This window comes from Lagopus leucura, unplaced genomic scaffold (assembly GCF_019238085.1).
Source record: "Lagopus leucura isolate 7727_CA_CO unplaced genomic scaffold, USGS_WTPT01 Super-Scaffold_100004, whole genome shotgun sequence".
In the NCBI taxonomy this organism is placed as follows: Eukaryota; Metazoa; Chordata; class Aves; order Galliformes; family Phasianidae; genus Lagopus; species Lagopus leucura.
The window spans coordinates 17,630,493-17,648,284 of NW_024962264.1; the positions used below are offsets into that span (position 1 = coordinate 17,630,493).

Below are 17,792 nucleotides of genomic sequence, written 5' to 3' on the forward strand. Positions count from 1 at the left end.
TTACCTAGGGTGATACAGGCAACAGAGGTGACACGGGATCTGCAGGTCCACAGGTAAGTCTATTTCTCATTTCAATCTTTATACTCTTGCATTCATTCTCTGCAATGAATAGAAATTGTGGCAGCAACTCCAGTTAATGTAATGAGATTGGTCACTTGACCCTGGTGGAAAGCGTGTTACTAATTTGCCTTTAATATGAGTAACAGTCCTTACTGCTATTTGACTTACTACTATTATCCTACTCACAGTTCGTGGGCAGGATGCTACATGCCATGTTCAGATGTTGCCCACAGGCAGCACAAAATTACTGTATTGGAACTGCTTCAGTGTTTAACTGCAGTGGTTTCATTTATTTGCTTTCCCACTGCAGCACAATTCACTTAGTGACTTGCTTGTTTATTGAAAAAAATATTTTAAAAATCCTTTAAATGTAGTCTTTAGTTTAATGCTAAGTTATGTGGGTGTAGTAGTCCATTGGAAATACAACAAAACTTGATTAGGCTGCTTTGGCATTAAAGCATTCATCAATAAATAAGTGTCTAGAGTAGTCTTTGGCAGATGTCTCAAATATTGTTATGGAAAATGTATTATAGGGGCCACCTGGACAGAAGGGTGATCAAGGTGCTACAGAGATAATTGATTATAATGGCAATATTCATGAAGCTCTACAGGTATGTAAACTTAACAAGGCTGAAATAGTTTAGCCTGGTCTGCCAAGAAGCCGTTTGACGTCATTTTCCTTCTGCATAAACCATGAGAACACTTTTTTTCCCCAAAGATTTGCTGAGTTTATTGATTAGGAATGTCTTTCTATATTTGGAAACCAGACTTGCTATTTGGTGTGAGAAAAACTGTTTTCTTGATATAATTTAGCTGAGTGAATTAGTCGCATTTCCCACAGAGCATATTGACATCATCTAATGAGAGTAACGCTGATTCATTGCTGTGTGGGGGTTAGTGTTGAATTCATGCAATGAACCACATACGTAAGTTCAACAGAAGCATGTGCTTTTCAGTTCAACAGCTAAAATGTTGACAATTCTTTTTTCTTCTTTTCCCTTCCCCTCTTCCTATAAAATGCAAAGAGCAGAAAATTTGAGATTTGGAAACCGTAACACATGTGGCTCCATTAGAAGGCTGTGGATTCAATCAGCAACTTGAGTATATTAAATAGACAAAGCACCAATCTTCCCATTAGTTCATTTCTAGAAACCTGTTTTGACAGGTATGCACAAAAGTATGTGGGATTAAAGTGGAGTTGCAAAAAAAATAAATGAGTGTTTGCATGAAAGCAAAGTAACAAGATGACATATGTTGTTGCAGTCAAGGTGATTTACATTGCAGTGTAGTCAGATGCAAATTTTGTGCAGTACAACTCCACCAAAATGAATGGGTTTGCTTATGTGCAGCTGAAGACAGAGCTTGGCTCATTGTACATCTGACCATTTTCTCACTGAATCCAATGAACTTTTTCTGGCATTTACTCAGTGGGAGTGGATAGATGTCTGGCCAGTCATGTGCTTTTCAAGTCTCCTTTGAAAATAAAAAAACTTCACTGCCTTTAGTAAAAATCTAAAAGCGCGTATGTTTTTGAAGCTAAGCCCACTCTCACTGTGAGTGGCATCTGTGGGGAAGTCTACATAGGCATGTTTTGAGGCTCTGCATTATACCCATCTCACTTGTTTCACTCCTAAGGGAATTCAAAGACGCATTTTTCAGTCTTTTAAATCAATCTCAGTGTTAGATGACTGAAGTAGCTTGGAAGTAATGTAGTATATTATCAAGCACAGATTTACCAGGGGCTTTAGCCCCCATGTTTCCTGTTTTCTGTCTTTATATCCTCACTCTGACATCAGTGCTACTTTCAAGCACTGTGTGAGAGCACCTTAGAAAAGCTGCAGCACATAAAGAAGCCTCAATAAGGGACTAAAGCCTACTGCAGTGGTTGAAACAGATGAGGAGGCCTTTTTCCTTTTGTAAATCATTTCAAATGTCATCACCTTCTGATCCAGGGCAACAAATAATTGATATCAATGGGAATGTCTGTGCAAGGATGGTGTAAGTAAGATTATATAGGATCAGTCAACAATATCCTTGCCAAATCGAGTTCAGGCCTTTCAAATGGCAAGCACCCATTGAGAAGTCTCCTGGTGCCAAAATCTTAAAGGATCTGAGGTTTGCAGCTTTCCCTTAGAGGTATGGAGCACTTTCAGCACTCAGCACCAAACTGTGACCTTACACAGAATTTGGTCTGCTGATTTAAGAAGTTGGCAAGAGTTAGAAAGATATAGGCTGTCTGCATTTCTTAGAATTTAGCAATAAATCATCAAGCAGCTCAGAAGCTTTAGGATAATATAGTTACTCTGCCCTGTGCCTACTGCTCAGTTTCTCATTCAGTCAGATTGAGACATGTGAGTCCATCAGCACTGGAAATAGGGATCTTAAAATTATCATCATAGTTTGACAAGAGCCCTGCTGTGTGCATGTGGCTTTCACTTGTAGTACCAAATACAAAATGCAGCTCTATCAAAATCGCTCTTCAGGCTTGCTCCTCAGAATTTCCTAAGGCTAAAGGCAGTAGCTGCAGGAGTTTAACTTTTGTAGAGGATCAGACACTTTAGGTACTGAAAACTGAATGTGCTGATGAAAATGAGCCTGTCAGCGTGATCATGCCAGCATTCATTTGCAATGGTTATTTTATGTTTTCATGTCTATACCAACTGAATTTTTCAATTTTTAAAAATCTTTATATATTACCATAAATACGTTACAGTGCAAAATATATGATTATATTAAAGTCATCTGTTAGAGAACAGTTTTCTTTATTTCTTTTTTATGTACTTCATATTGAGCAGGCTCCAATTTTCATGGCAAATGAAGATTCCTCTAGAACTTAAAAGCAAGATTTGCAAACCATCCATTTGCACATAGGAAAAGAGTTAAAAGCTAAATACTTTTCTTTCCATATATGCCAGAAGGTTCTTCATAGTTAATAGAAAAGCAAAGAGAGGCATCAGGATTCGAGATGTTTATTTTCTTTAAAAACATAGACAAGCATTTTGATTACTTTCAAACACTTTTTCGCTTGCTTTTAGATTCTTATTTGTAAATATATATATATATATATGTATTAGCAGATCAAGCTAAAAATAATAAAAGAATTCATAATAATTAATAAAAGAAGCCTTTTGTCTTTCCAGACATTTAAAGCAGAATTCAAAGTACTTATCAGTGTTTTTTTGGATTAGCACTTTCAGATTTAGAACCTAACTTTATTTTTGTGCATCTTATTTTCCATACCAAAAAAAAAGTTACACTTCTACTGTAGGAATTGTATTTTTTAGTTAAACCTTGGTGCAAAACTTGCAGAGATCCCAGAACAGTGGGCATTTTCTTTTCTCATTTCACAGTCTCTTTTAATTATCCTGAGAGACCAATTCATCCCATTTTTCTTAGTTTCTAAAAATCTTTTGGAAGACTTTTACTGTGATTTTACTGTTTAATCATCACCTACTCAATCACTTGAAATTTACAAGAAACTACAGTCTTCACCTATGTAAAATCCTGATTGCCCTAGAAGCCAAACTGTGCAACACTGGGAGTTAAGAATAACAGTCCTTTCTCTCTTATTTTTTGGAGATGTGGGATCTCCCTAGATGCAGTATAGGTTTTGTGGAGATACTAATTTTTACAAGCAGAATAATTTATATCCTTGTTCAGTTTAGTAATGTTGTCTCTTGTTAATACATTTTGCCAACAGAGGATTGCCACCCTCACTGTCACGGTAATTCCAATTGCATGATTTGCTTTGTGTTGTAGAATGTCTCTTTTATGTCATAACATGTTTGTCATTCTGCCAGTTCAGGACATGCCTTCCTTGAGTGCTGACCCAGCTCACCATCCGATGTACTTACTTGCTCACTGCTCCCTTACCAGAGAGTTTGTTGTCAAAAGTCCTGTAATAGTGGAGCCAGTTCTGCTCCTGATGAATTAATGGCAAAACTTCCATTAATTTAAGAGATCTGGAAAATAAAGAATACAGTTTTTCTGTAGGTACATATTTAGGCAGATTAGCTGCTTCGGACTTCTTGGCATACATTCTCATCTGCATGTGTCTGCACAGGAGTCCAGAAACAGGAAAGATGGGTTTTTAGTACCAAATGATTTTCAGATATCCACCTTATTTTCAGGGCAGAAGGATGGCTCTTTTACATTGGTTTGCAAAGAAACTTCATGTGAGAGTTTTCTGGAAAAGGCCCATCTTAGTTAACTGTAAGTCAGGATAAGTACAGAGCCTCATGTACAATTCCCTTGACCTACCTTATCAGACCTCAGAAAAAAATACCAATTTTTCAGCACCTATCCCCAGCATGTGCAGAGGATTGTAAGTTCCCATGCCCTGTACTCCAGCCAATTCCCATGATACAACATCAGAACTATCACAATCTCTGAGATTGACAGCTAGGAGATGTTTATAATATTGCTGGATCAGCCTTCTCTTAAAGCAACAAGCTGGGTATAAGCAAATTATTTTATTCTTCTCTTTGTTTTGAGTCACTCTCTGTAAATTTCTGTCACTCATTATCCTCTCATTAATGGAGAGGATTTCTTTTTTCTTTTTATTTATTAAAACAAACCCAAGCCTACTGTACGACACCCAGTTCAATATTTTGTTCCTGAAATTGTATCTGCATCCTTAGGTAGAAGCAAAAGGAGTAGTTGCAACTTGCTCCCTAACAATTTCCTGAAGCATTGAGCATCCCCAAAGACACTTAGCATCTTTCAGCAGAATCCTCTTCTCACCTTGGAGTGCTTTAGATTAGGATGTGGCTGAGGTGAACTTTGGTGTCTCCCTGCCACTAACAGAAGCTTTGCCATTTCATCAGTGGGAGCAGCAGGACTTTCTTATAGAAGAGGAAATGCACTGCTGTTTTAACATCGTTTTTACTGGTACCCATCTGTTTGCTGAGAGTTGTCATAGATAAACAACTTGTTCATGTCTGATCTTGGTTCCCTTTGTGCCACACATCTAACTCATGTTGTTCAGGTACCTATCTTAACATTCGACCTGCGTTTACACAGCAAGTCCTGCAGGAATTTCTTTTAAAACTGTGTGTGTTTCTTTTTAGGGACCACCAGGACCACCGGGACCCCAAGGGCTGCAAGGTCCAAAGGTGATCTTCCTTATTTTGCCCACTATGTTTTAGGAGTTGAGATATTTATTAGTTTTCTCACTACACATTTTGTATCTGGAGCTCTCGCATACAGTATATTTACCTGAAATTGTATTGAGTACAGCATGCTTCCAACTTTGCACTCTGGCAATTTGAAATGTAGCTTCCCAGAAATAGTACTTTGATTTTGTGCCATGCACAGTGCTCAGTTGAGAGCTGGCAAAATTAACTGGTACAAAACCAGCGTGGAAGCATCTTCCTCATGGATCTACACGGAGGCTGATCCCTAGGATTTCTGCTGCAGAGAGCGATCTGTGTGTTTGCACAGTAGCTGCACCAGCAGACAGTTGTTCCTGTGCGTTGCTTCTGGCTACGTGGGAAGCAGTCTGAGTTTGGCCACAGAGCAAGTGCATGTCAACGCAGCTTCTGTATTGCAGTAGTGCCCACCCAACGAAGCACAATATTTTCTAATCTCTGTAAAAATTATAACGTGCACGTGTGGGCAGCATCCTGGCTGCAAATCCAAAGCTGCTAACCCCACCTGTTGGGGTTGTGCACAGTACCAGAGCTATTAGTGAGCAGCCCACACAGAGACAATGAATACCATATGCTGCGCTGTTCCATAAAATTTAATAAATTTGCCTATTCTTAAGAAAACAGAAAGTGTTGCATGTAGTGCAATACTTATATTGGTTTTAAATTAGTTGAGATAATTCTCCTACTTCTTAAATATTGAACGTATCATATCTTCTGCCAGTGTCACTAAGCTCTTCCAAGAGTAGATAATTGTTTCTTCAAAAACAGTATTAAGCATTTGAATTTCAGGCTTCATCTGTGATATCATGTGGCAATTCATCCCATTTAACATGTTAACTGTTTTGAGAAATTGTAAACTATCGAATTTCTTCTATATGAAAACCGATAATGGAACACACAGTTAAGCATGCAAGAATTTCCACATTAGGTTCTACGCAGCACAAGGATTTCTGCAGCCAAGAGTATGTTGTAAAACACAGAGGAGTTGATGTCTTCCGTCATCTGGTTGTTCGTTTCTGTTCAAAGCTAATGACATAAAGCAGAATTCAACCTTACAAAAGTTTGTTGTCAATATCATAATCTATCCCCATCTTGCTCCCTTGGGGAATGCTATACGGGGATCAGCGCGTAGCGCAATGCAGTGAATGTGAATTCCTTCCCTGGTGATTTATGTTTGTTGGGAAAGAAAACATGAGGTCTCTGTCAACCCTATATATATCAGGGGCCATGATTCCATATTTATTCCAGTAACGAACAAAGTTCCCACTTTCTTCCCCAGCCTTTTGGGGTTTCTTCTTCTTTTCTTTCTTTCTCTTACTTTTTTGCTTATCTTTATGCAACTTAAAGTTTATGAACTTTGAAACAGCTCTTTGGCTGAGCTGTTTGTTCAGTATTGTGTACAAGTATTGTATGTATATACAATGTATACCAAGAGTGTTCTCTGGTTTTGTTGTTGCTAATTATTAATTACAAACGTTACTGACCAGTTTAATAAATTTAGTACTTCTTTTTCCATGAATGTCTTGAATAATTAGAAGATAATAATCCAATTCCATCTTACCTTTTGCAGGGTGAGCCAGGATCCCCAGGAATTCCTGGAGTTGATGGGGAACAGGTAAACCACCTAGTGCAGATTGTATGAACTACCATGCATCATTCCAGAGGATATTTCTGTGATCTCAAGTTGCAGCTTAGATTTGTTATCCATATGATCATTATTGTGTTCTTGTGGCCACATAATGGCTGTGATTCTACGTATTAATAATGAAGGTCAATCCATAGCATGACTTATTCTGCTTGTTAGGATCAAAGCTAGTATTCTGTTCCTACAGACAACTTGCTAAATAAATAAATACATATTTTAGGGTCCTAAAGGACTAAAAGGAGATATGGGTGAACCTGGAATGCATGGAGAAAAGGGAGGAATTGGACTACCTGGATTGCCAGTGAGTATGAATTAATTTTGGCTTAAATAAGTATATTTTTAATATCTCCCTCTATCAGGAATTTCCAGCAGTGCTGGAAACACATTACATTATAAACACATTATCATTCCTAGATGGATTGCTAATGAGATCTGAACTATTAATAAATGCTTTTTTTTAATGATTTTATAGGGAGCCAATGGCATGAAAGGTGAAAAAGGAGATGCTGGTTTGCCTGGTGCCCAAGGCCCTTCGGTAAGTCTCAGTGTGTTGTTGCAGTGGACGTAGTAGTCCAGCAATAGTGTTTTAGCTTTTAGTTCTGAGGAACAGTTCATATTCACAGCTTGTCTTTCCAGACATTCTTGATGATTTCTCTGCTTGAACTTTCACAGTATTTTGATTCATAATTTAGCTGTAGTCCATGGCCTTTTGAAAATTAAAGGACTTAAATATTTACCTTAAACAGCTAAATGCTGTTGAAGAAATGCTACAGATTTAGTTATTTTCAATTCTATTCCTTTGTCATAAAGAACAGTCCTACTGAGTTCTGGATCTCTAAACTATCAGAAATAAATGCTGTGCAAAATAATAGTAAGAGATAAAATCAACAAAAGCAACCATAATCAGATTTATTTCAACACTTGTATTATGGTGATCTATGAAAGTCCAGTGAGAAGCAGACTAGACTGGCTTCAGTGATGTCAGGAATCACAGAATCATAGGGATTGAAGGGGATCTCAATAGATCACTGAGTGCAAACCCCTGCTAAAGCAGGTTGCTACAATAGGTCACACAGGTAGTCAACCAGATGGCTCTCGAATATCTCCAGAGAAAGAGACTCTATAACCTCTCTGAGCAACTGTGCTAGTGCTCTGTCATCTCACAGTGAAGAAGTTCTTCCTTCTGTTAGTATGGAACTTCCCATCATCCAGTTTCTGCCCAATTCCCCTTTTGTGACACAAGATAAAGACTTTCTTAACATAAAATAGTTGGGGGAGAAAGTTCCGGTCTTGTGTATATTTATGCTTAATTTTCTACGTAAACCCTGCATAATTTTCTGCATAATTTTGATGGAATTAATACACAAATGAAAATGTATTGTTGCTCTGTACTTGTCCACTTGTAAATAATATTATCCACATATGAAAGCTTTTCAGGGCCAGACATCTTCCTGACTTTCAAAGCATTGTAAAATCATTAAAAAAAAAAAAACAAAAAAACACCTCAATAACTTCTTTTAAGGATGACTAATGTTATCATTAAGCTACCCACCTTGTTTATGGTGGCATGCACTGGGTATTTGGTACATAAGCTCTGAGAAATGAAAGAAGTTTGTCATCACAAGACACTGGGCACTCACTGTCTCTTCAGCGTATGAGTGTTTTGTTATGTTTGTTAATTTGCTAACTCATTCACCTTGCTCTGCTTGACTTCTCTTAAAAAAAGGCTTTCCATTTTCAGAAGACTTCACAGATGGTGGATTGATCTCTCCATGTCTGAAAGCTTGTTTTGTTCTCACTAGTGTCACCACCAATGGTCTGTGTTGGTGAGGGGCTGAGTATCAGTTTGGAGACATGAATTAGCATCCTCACTGCCACCATGCAGGCTACAGTAGAGACCCTTTGGGGTTAAACCCTGGGAAAGAGGTGACGCTGAATTGTAAATATCATCATGACATTCCCTTTTATGGATTCATTAAGAATGCAGAAAAACAGCACAAAATAAGCATGAGCTACATGCCTGAGCAACCTGATCACCTTTGTTAATGACTTCAGGGAATTCTTGGTACAAGTGGGCTAAGCGAAATGAAAGGAGAGAAAAAGGGTAGTCTTGAAAAAGTGTGAGTTATTTAGTATCTTTTATCCATTCATCGTTATTGGGAAGGAATTGCACAGCATCTTCAGCATCTTCTGCTCTTGTAGGTTACATAGTACAGAGACAGCTAAGGAGCATATATATAAAAGTTTGAGCGCGTATTTTCAGTACTGCTTTTTTTTTGTTTGTTTGTTTGTTTTTTGCCCCATGTTGTTCTAAGGTGTATGAGTCTAGGAGCAAGAATCAGAGACGGGCATGTTGCCATATGGCACAAGCAATTGACTTCAGGCACACTTCAGGCACCCCATCTTCCAAGTTACAGTAATTCCCATTTCTAAAACCGTTTTCTAGATATGCTGTCATGGTGTACCATTGCAATGCTACGTTTATAAGTGCTTGCTTGCCAGCAGAAGAAGGATCAATCTGAGTTTTGGTATTTGTGGGGAATTTCTTCACTGCGTACGATTTAATCTCGTTTTTTTTTTTTTTATCCATAGATCATAGGACCTCCTGGACCTCCAGGGCCACATGGTCCTCCGGGCCCTATGGTAAGCTTCGGACAAAGAGAACAGACTGGGAAGTGCTTGAACCCACTTATTTTAATACCTGATTAATAGAATTATGTGAGAGCATATGACAATTAGAGGGGGGCCTAATTTAGGACCTTTAAGTACGTTGGAAGTGAGAAACAAATTGCACCTGCCTATGCTGGTGTAAACATGTTACTGGTCTGGTTTATTCTCTAAATCAGGTGTTTACAGTTGCTTTATTGGCAGCTGCATTTCATTTGCAAGAATAAAAGAACAGATGTAACTTTCACCCATATAGAGCACCAAGCTCTTTTAAAAACTCATAGCATATTTTTGTAATTGAGCACAGTATCTTTATTTTCAGGGACCTCATGGCTTACCTGGCCCGAAGGTAAATTAATGGCTGTCTCAAATAGTCATGTTCTTGATGTCTGTGAAGTGTCATTCTTTGTTCTTTAATGCATGCAGCTATGTTTTGTTTGATGTCTCATTCAATAAGTGTTTCTGATATTCTTAAACCTTAAAGCAAATCTTAATACTGATAGATAGCTTAAAAGATCTTAAATTTTCTGTGATTGCATCTGGTTAGTATTTCTCCTGAGCATTGGCTGAATCCATTTTTTGTATTGAGATAATGTGCTATGGCACTAAATTATTCTGTTTCCTGGTGTTGGGCAAGTTACCACTTCTGTTGCAATTCTGAACATACAAGTGGCATATACTCAGGAGATGAAGTCAGAGAAACCCCTCTTCCTTTATGCTCTCTTGCCTCTCCTACTTCTTCCAGTATGAGTGGCCTCTCACTTTCTTTGGCGCCATGTCCTCTGCTGACCAGTTCTGTCATGCACTGGGCAAGTTCCCTGCCACAAGCCTGTTTGTGTATTTTCATGTTTTTCAATCCCATTCCTTGATGAGGCAGATTTTCTGAGCGTCTTCTGCAGTGCGGTACGTGAAGATGCACAGCAGGGACTCTATCAACATTAATGGCGCTGGTGCTGCTATCAGGAATGAGTCTTTTAATCGTCACAGCTCCCCAGTCGCATGCACCTTTCTAAAAGAAATACAAGATGAGGAGTTCTTTCATTTAGCCTTTGGTGTGGCTTGTTTTAAGTTGCGAGAAAATCTTCACAGGTTTGACATATTATAAGACTATTTGTGTCACCTCGGCAGAAGAATCTGGAGTCATTGATCATTTTTTGAAGTCAGGTCTGTTCCATTTACATACCAAACCTGTCTTACTTCAGGCTTTTGGCCTAACACCCGGGCTTTTGTGAAACTTCTCAGGTCTGTTTCCAAAATTTCAGCATTTTCAGTGCTACTGCTCTGAAAGTCACACTGAGTCAAATGGAAGAAAAATGAAGAAATGGGTGCCAAGGGGGCACAGCTGTCTGGTGTTACTTAAGGTAGCAAACTAGATCTCATTCTGAATTTTATTTTAAATGTATATGGTATAAAGTAGCATAATACATCAAAGGCTGGCCTAGGAACAAGGCCATGGGGAACAGCCTGGATGAAAAACACACACGTTTCTGTTACCCAGAAGGGGCAGGCACAGTCATTACCTTTTTTGACTGGGTAGCCCTCATGCTGGGGCAGATTTTTGTGATGTGAGAACGATTTATAGGAAATTGCAAGTCCGCCGTTATCCTCTTAGTAGCGTTTAATGTAATAACCTATGCATAATTTAACATTCACAACAAGACTGGTGCCATTTCTTATGTTGTTTAAGCCTCTCTGTATGAACACAGAAACTATGGACCTCCAGAACAGCTTGACGCTGTATAATGTATACTGCTGCTTTCAATTTGCTTGAGCTTAATTATATGTGCTTAAAGGTTTAAAATATCTTTAAATGAGATTTTGGTGCAAATTCCAGTTTGCCATAGGGAAAAATATTGATTCCTTCCAAAACAGGAGATCTGACTGTAGGAGACTTTTGATTTGAGGCTTGATTTTCAGGAAGTTTTCTTTCTATTTGAATCATCTGTAGAGAGTAGGCTATGGGATTTGAGGAAATCCTCAAAAGCCCTGAATTGTGTGATTAATTTCAACTACCTAAATAAGGTGATAATTATTGAGAATCTGTTGCTCAGAAGTTTCCAGTATTTTCACACAGACATCAGTCTGCATCAGATATCTCCCAAGTACTTTGTCTCAGGTCTGTATCTATAGGCTGAGAAGGCTGAATGTGAGTCCCTGCTTTAAACTGGAATTTGCAGCCATTTCTGAGGCTGGCTTTTTCTATCCCAGCTTAAGCACCCATTATAGCACCAAAAATTTGGCATTTATACTTTTACATTTAGGGTGAACCAGGGTTAAATGGTCTTAAAGGATTGAAGGGTGAACAAGGTCAAAAGGGTGACAGAGGGCCCCTTGGTCTTCCAGTAAGTAAAAAATCCCAAATCTATTCAATTTCAGTGCAAATTGCAAACTTCTCTTTCTGCTTACAATGAACAACACTGGTTTGCTCAACAGCATATATAGAATAAGCCATGGTAGAGCCAAGCATCAGCCTGTTTTTGTTTGTCCAAGTCATGCTCTGTAACACCCAGTGCTGTCAGGTTTTTGTTACGTGTCAGTTGAAAGCATTCAGTGTTGTGAGGATGCCATCAACCCCACTACATTCATCATTTTGTTATTTCAGTGTTGTATGGTGTTTGTGTTAAAAAGGGCATCTCCTTCTTCCCCACACCTTCATTTATTCTTCCTCTGTGAAACGGAGAAGTCTAACTGAGCAAAGTTAAAAAATTGGCTTAGGGGTTAGAATTTTCTAATTATTTTTCTAGAAGATGGCTCTTCAACACTACTATATTACTCTTTTTTCCTCCCTTTTTATTATGATTATTTTTTTCCTTTTTTTTTTTTTTTTTTTTTTTTTTTAATTGGCCCATGTCATTCCCCGTGCCCCAGGTAGACATGCACGCTCCGCTAATCCCAGCCTAGCAGCCCATTCTCCTGCTATTCGCAGGTGACCCAGCAGAGGTCCTCCCGTCCCCAAGGATGCCGACCAGGCGGTGCCGCAGCCCCGGGCGGAGCGGGGAGCGGAGTGGGAAAACAGGAATCGTGTTTGTTCGCCGGGCCGCGCGTCCTGGGAATGAATGGGGCCATTGTAGAGTCCAGGCTTTGTTAGCTGCATAATGCCCTTAAATACTTCTTATCTCTCTTAGCATACGCTGTTGTGTTTTGCTTTGTGTAGTAGGGTATTCAGTATTGTCCTTATTTACAAATTAGAAAGCAAGCAAGTAAATGACAAATTAAATATTTGCTTGCTAAGGCTAAAAACACCCCAACTTCAGGCGTTTGGAGTAACTGTGTAGCTTCGTTTTTTTTTCTGGGCAAATGTGCTGCGGTGGGAAGGCAGGGGTGGGTCAGTGGTCCAGTGCTAATGTCAGAACCGATGCGGGCTCTTGATGTTTCATGTGAATTTTTAACTAACATGCTGTAGTAATGTGGTACCCGTCCCAGAACCCCGTCACAATTCGTATTGTACATTTGAATTATGTTTCTTCATCAGCACCACTTACTAATCTCACGTTCTTGTCACCCGTGTCGTACCCATCATCCATGCTTCCACCTAACCACACAGGGAGCATCTGGCTTAGACGGAAAGCCAGGACCCCGGGTGAGTCCCTTGTCTTTCCATGTCACTGTGTTACCCAGGCTGTGCACGGCCTGGAGGAATGAAGGCCAGGCATCGCGGCATCTTCCATGCTTTGTCACAGGCTTCAAGCAGCCTCCTAGGGCAATGTGTCGGGGAAAGAGAACGAGATTCATAGCAACAAGAAGCTCAGAGCCTTAGGAAAGTTGATATTCGGTTAGATAACTGCTGCACAGCCTGCACTGGTTGGGGTTTTCTTACCCGAGCAAGGTTAGGGATTTGCTTTTCATAGGAAAGCATACTTGTTTTGTGCTAATATGGAAACAGTGAAATGGAATCAGGTGTGCTAGGCTTCTACTGCAAGCATTGTTATATTTAAAATACGTTCTAGATTCCTTATTTCTTAGTTAATTAATGAAGTATGGATCATCATAACGGGGTGTGTCCACCCATAAAGTGGACATTTCAGATTTAATAAAACAAACAAACAAAAAAACACAACATTTAAAAGCAAGCATTATTTGAACCTTCAGCTACTACTAGCCACAATAACTTTCAATAGCTTTTAAAAATCTTTGTACAACTTCCATAAAGAAATTCTAATCCAACTAGAAAAAAGATGAGCTACTTTGTAACATGAGAGCTTATAGGTTGAGTTTTGAAAGCCAGATTTGTTTGCCCAGGTCCCAGCATAATTAAATCTGCATTTTCATCTGGTGATGGCTGATTCCATATTAGTTTTTGGCTAGAAGACAGCTACTAAAGCTAAAGACTTGAAGGAACTGGACCTCCCTCTTACCCTCTTGGCTTCTCTTCGCAGGGTATAGATGGCCCAGTTGGTCCCCATGGCCCTGCAGGCCCTAAAGGAGACAGAGTAAGTATACATTCTGTGTGCTTTTCTTTATGAAGACAGTGCCACAATTGCACTGTCGTGTGGCTACTGCAGCATGCCTAGATGTTACTAAGCCAAACAATATCTCATCTGTGTAAGGATCAACCCAGAACTGCATTCAAGTTACGTGCACGTTTATGTTTGATTTTGTAAGTCATTAACTTTAGAACTGGTATTTTGTAATTACTAATCAGTGAAGACCTTACAGGAGTGTCATATTTACAGTGTTACTTGGGACATAATTTTGCTTAATTTCACTGATTAGTGTAAATAGTTTGAGAGAATAAATCAGATGATAAGAGTGATCTGGGCATACAAATATGCAAAAGCAAAAAAAAAAAAAAAAGCATATCATGTAGTTATTTGCATTACATTTTTTATCTTGAAAAACACTAACTTCTATAAATCTAAAACTTTCTTCTTTTTCTTAAGCATAGAAAATAGGAACCCTTCTATTTAATCTGAAATATTCACAGTGAATTTTCTCCAATGAGAAGAGGGTAGGGCTCTTAATCTTTAACGATGAGTCTGTCATCTTTAACAATCCTACTGTGAACTTGTACAACAACAAAGCATAAGTGATACATTACACTAAAACCTCCACAGAGATGCTAGCCCAGAATTATGTCTCTTTGAATTTCTCAGTTTAACAAAACAGCTGTGTTGAAATGACTTCAGACTTGCTGCATTAGGGACATGGCCATATGGCTTAGGTCCAGTTAGCTCAAACAGCAGTGCATCAGACAAAGGTATGCATGACTCGAGCATTCATTTCTACAGAGCTGTTTGTTGGGGAATAAATACAGGACGTGAAGCATGGTTCCAAAATAGGAACAGTGTCTTGTAGCAGGCTCATTAATGGTTAGTCTTAGGGCTTGAGTCTTTTCCCTTTTTTTTCTTTGGGGATTACAGATTCAAGTCTTTTTGCAACTAAAACAACTTTTTTTCCTATCAACTCTGTGGAAAGATGGTGAAATGTCATATTCTGCATTTCCAAAAATAATTTAGATGAGAGATACATTTAGAAATAAATAGAGATACCATACTCACAGATTATGAACTTGCGAAGGTTGTTCCAACACCTGAAATTTCCATTAAAAACAAAGTGCTATGATATCAACTATTCTTCTAATGTATGGAAAATGACTACAATTGTTCTTCCTTATGCAATTCTCCAAGGTCATAATAAATCATACATCTGGATCTAGAATTAGCCCTTTCATGGCTGTTGACAAGAAGTAGTTACAAAGGAGATGGGAGCTGCTGAGATGTAGATCAGTTCAATAATTCCATTTGCGTGCAGAGACTGATTTACAAAAAATACTGTAACTAAGATTTGCATACCCACTATTCTCTATGTAGCCAAAATGAATGGAATTCATCAGAAAGATGGATTTATTTTTCCAAGCAGACATCTAGTCTGATTATTGCTTGTAATCCTTTATTTAATAATTTAATGTTGGTTGGAAAGAGGATGTGTGTATATAATGGTCATCTGATAGGTGCCTGAGCTTGATAAATGTCTTGTTATCTAAATAACAAATGATGTATTTTTAACACAGTCTCATAACCTGCACTTGCAGCTGTTGAACCTGTTTATGTGAAAGCAGGATGAAAACATGTTTTGACTGCAGATTTCAGATTGCACCTTTTAATTAATAATAGTGCACAAAGCCACCACTCTGCCACTGGACAGGATCACCTGTTTCCCTGATGATAAGAAAAACCTTGGGATAATTTTAGCCTAGAAGGGCACTAAGGAACACTAATGTGAAACAGCCACATTATTTTAAGTTTGGAAAAGTAATCTCACTTTAAGAGATTACTTGCAAAATGCTGGTTGCTATTCATTTATGACTACTTAAAAATTAAGGAAATGAAGGACAATCAAACAAAAGCCTGATGGTGTCGTATGTAGAAAGCATGGCTTCATTGTTACATAGGCAACATTTGAGGCAATGATTAATTGCTTTTCTTAGGTAGAACAGACTTGTACTTGGCTAGTTTCAAACTTAACTATTTAATTAAAATAGAAAATGTCAGAGAGTCCTTTATAAAAAACTTATTTAGATGATGTAAAAGTAGAATAGGGATACACTGCAATTCACTAGAAAATAGGAAAATAAATATTAGAATAATTGTGCTGTTAACTCACTGCTTAGCCATGTAATTTTTTCTCTTCACTTTAAGCTGTTATAGAAAGTGAACATAGAATGATATCATCTTAGAACCATAGAATGGCCTGGGTTGAAAAGAACCACAATGATCATCGAGTTTCAGCCCCCCTGCTGTGTGCAGCGTCACCAGCCACCAGACCAGGCTGCCCAGAGCCACATCCAGCCTGGCCTTTAATGCCTCCAGGGATGGGGCATCCACAACCTCCTTGGGCAGCCTGCTCCAGTGCGTCACTCAGGGATGATACTGGTGAATGTTTCAGTGCTGAGTTTGTGTATTTCTCTTGGTAGAAGGAAAAACAGCAATTAATAGAATGAGAAACCAATTACGCAGTCTTATGTAATCCATAGCTCATATTCACCTGTGATTCAGGTGACTAAACTGAAATAGGAGGTAAAAAAGCAAGTCTGCAGATTTTGTTCTCTGGGTGCTGATGAGTCCAGAGGAGGACTGCTGAGATGATCAGGGGGCTGAAGCATCTCTCCTATGAAGAAAGGCTGGGGGAACTGGGCTTGTTTAGCTTGCAGAAGAGAAGGCTCTGGGAAGAGCTCACTGTGACCTTCCAGTACTTGAAGGGAGCACATAAACAAGAGGGGGAGCGGCTGTTTACAAGGGTGGATAGTAATAGGACAAGGGGGAATGGTTTTAAACGGGGGGGGGGGGGGGGGGTTAAGTTAGATATGAGGAGGAAGTTTTTCAGCCAGAGGGTGGTGAGGCACTGGAACAGGTTGCCCAAGGAGGTTGTGGATGCCCCATCCCTGGAGGCATTAAAGGCCAGTCTGGATGTGGCTCTGGGCAGCCAGGTCTGGTGGTTGGCGACCCTGCACATAGTAGGGGGTTGAAACTAGATGATCGTTATGGTCCTTTTCAACCCAGGCCATTCTATGAATTCTCTTTCAAGAAAAAATCTTAAAACCATTTCTGAACTTGGCAAATGTCTGTTTCCCCAAAGGGAAAACTTTCTCATGATTGCTCAGGGCAGCATGCCTGTGACAATTCATCAATCTTATATAATCCATAAGCATTCAGGACCTCATCTGATATTCCAAACACATCTCAGCATGTGCTTTGGATTGGAGGCAAAAATTGTGAGATACAGTTCTCTGGATATATTCTTACATAACAGATGTGACTATTTCCCTAGACTGATATGCTAAGTGTTCAGTATTTTTATGTCTACCATATGTTTAGGCTGTCTTGTGGGGACTTTGTACAGTCATCTTTGCTGTTTGAGATTGGAAAAAAGAAAGATACTTAACTAGTCTTGATGTGCTTTAAGTATCTATCAAACAATTTTGTAGCTGCTATATACATAGGTCAGCACATTAGTTTCTTCTCAGCAAAAAGTTTTAAAGCTGCAGGAGAATTACTGCTTTGTAAATGAGCTGTTGCTTCCCAGTGACTCCTATTGCTCTGCCATGGTATCCAGCCTCAGCAGTGCACAGAATGGGCTGAAGATTTACAGAACAAAGAAAGATTGGGCATTACACATTTGAACTTCTCTACACTGCGATGAAGACAGACAGCATCAGTCACCATAAAAATGTGAAGTATCTAAAACAATCAAATGTCAGTTTCTCTGACAAACTCCTTGCTGCTGTGATTATTCAGCAGCAGGCTCAGACTCTTAGTTTATCCTGGTGCCTA

At 39.0% G+C, this 17,792-nt stretch overlaps 1 protein-coding gene across 1 annotated transcript in view; it reads left to right on the forward strand.

Annotated features, from left to right (window-relative positions):
• Positions 1-17,792, forward strand: part of COL25A1 (collagen type XXV alpha 1 chain) — a 147,417-nt gene that overhangs the window by 113,249 nt on the left and 16,376 nt on the right. Inside the window, exons 20-30 of the mRNA XM_042872066.1 lie at positions 9-53; positions 594-671; positions 3,761-3,784; positions 5,130-5,174; positions 6,781-6,825; positions 7,076-7,156; positions 7,328-7,390; positions 9,448-9,498; positions 9,845-9,871; positions 11,784-11,864; positions 13,899-13,952. Coding sequence (XP_042728000.1) covers positions 9-53; positions 594-671; positions 3,761-3,784; positions 5,130-5,174; positions 6,781-6,825; positions 7,076-7,156; positions 7,328-7,390; positions 9,448-9,498; positions 9,845-9,871; positions 11,784-11,864; positions 13,899-13,952 — 594 coding nt within the window. The remainder of the gene's footprint in view (positions 1-8; positions 54-593; positions 672-3,760; positions 3,785-5,129; positions 5,175-6,780; positions 6,826-7,075; positions 7,157-7,327; positions 7,391-9,447; positions 9,499-9,844; positions 9,872-11,783; positions 11,865-13,898; positions 13,953-17,792) is intronic.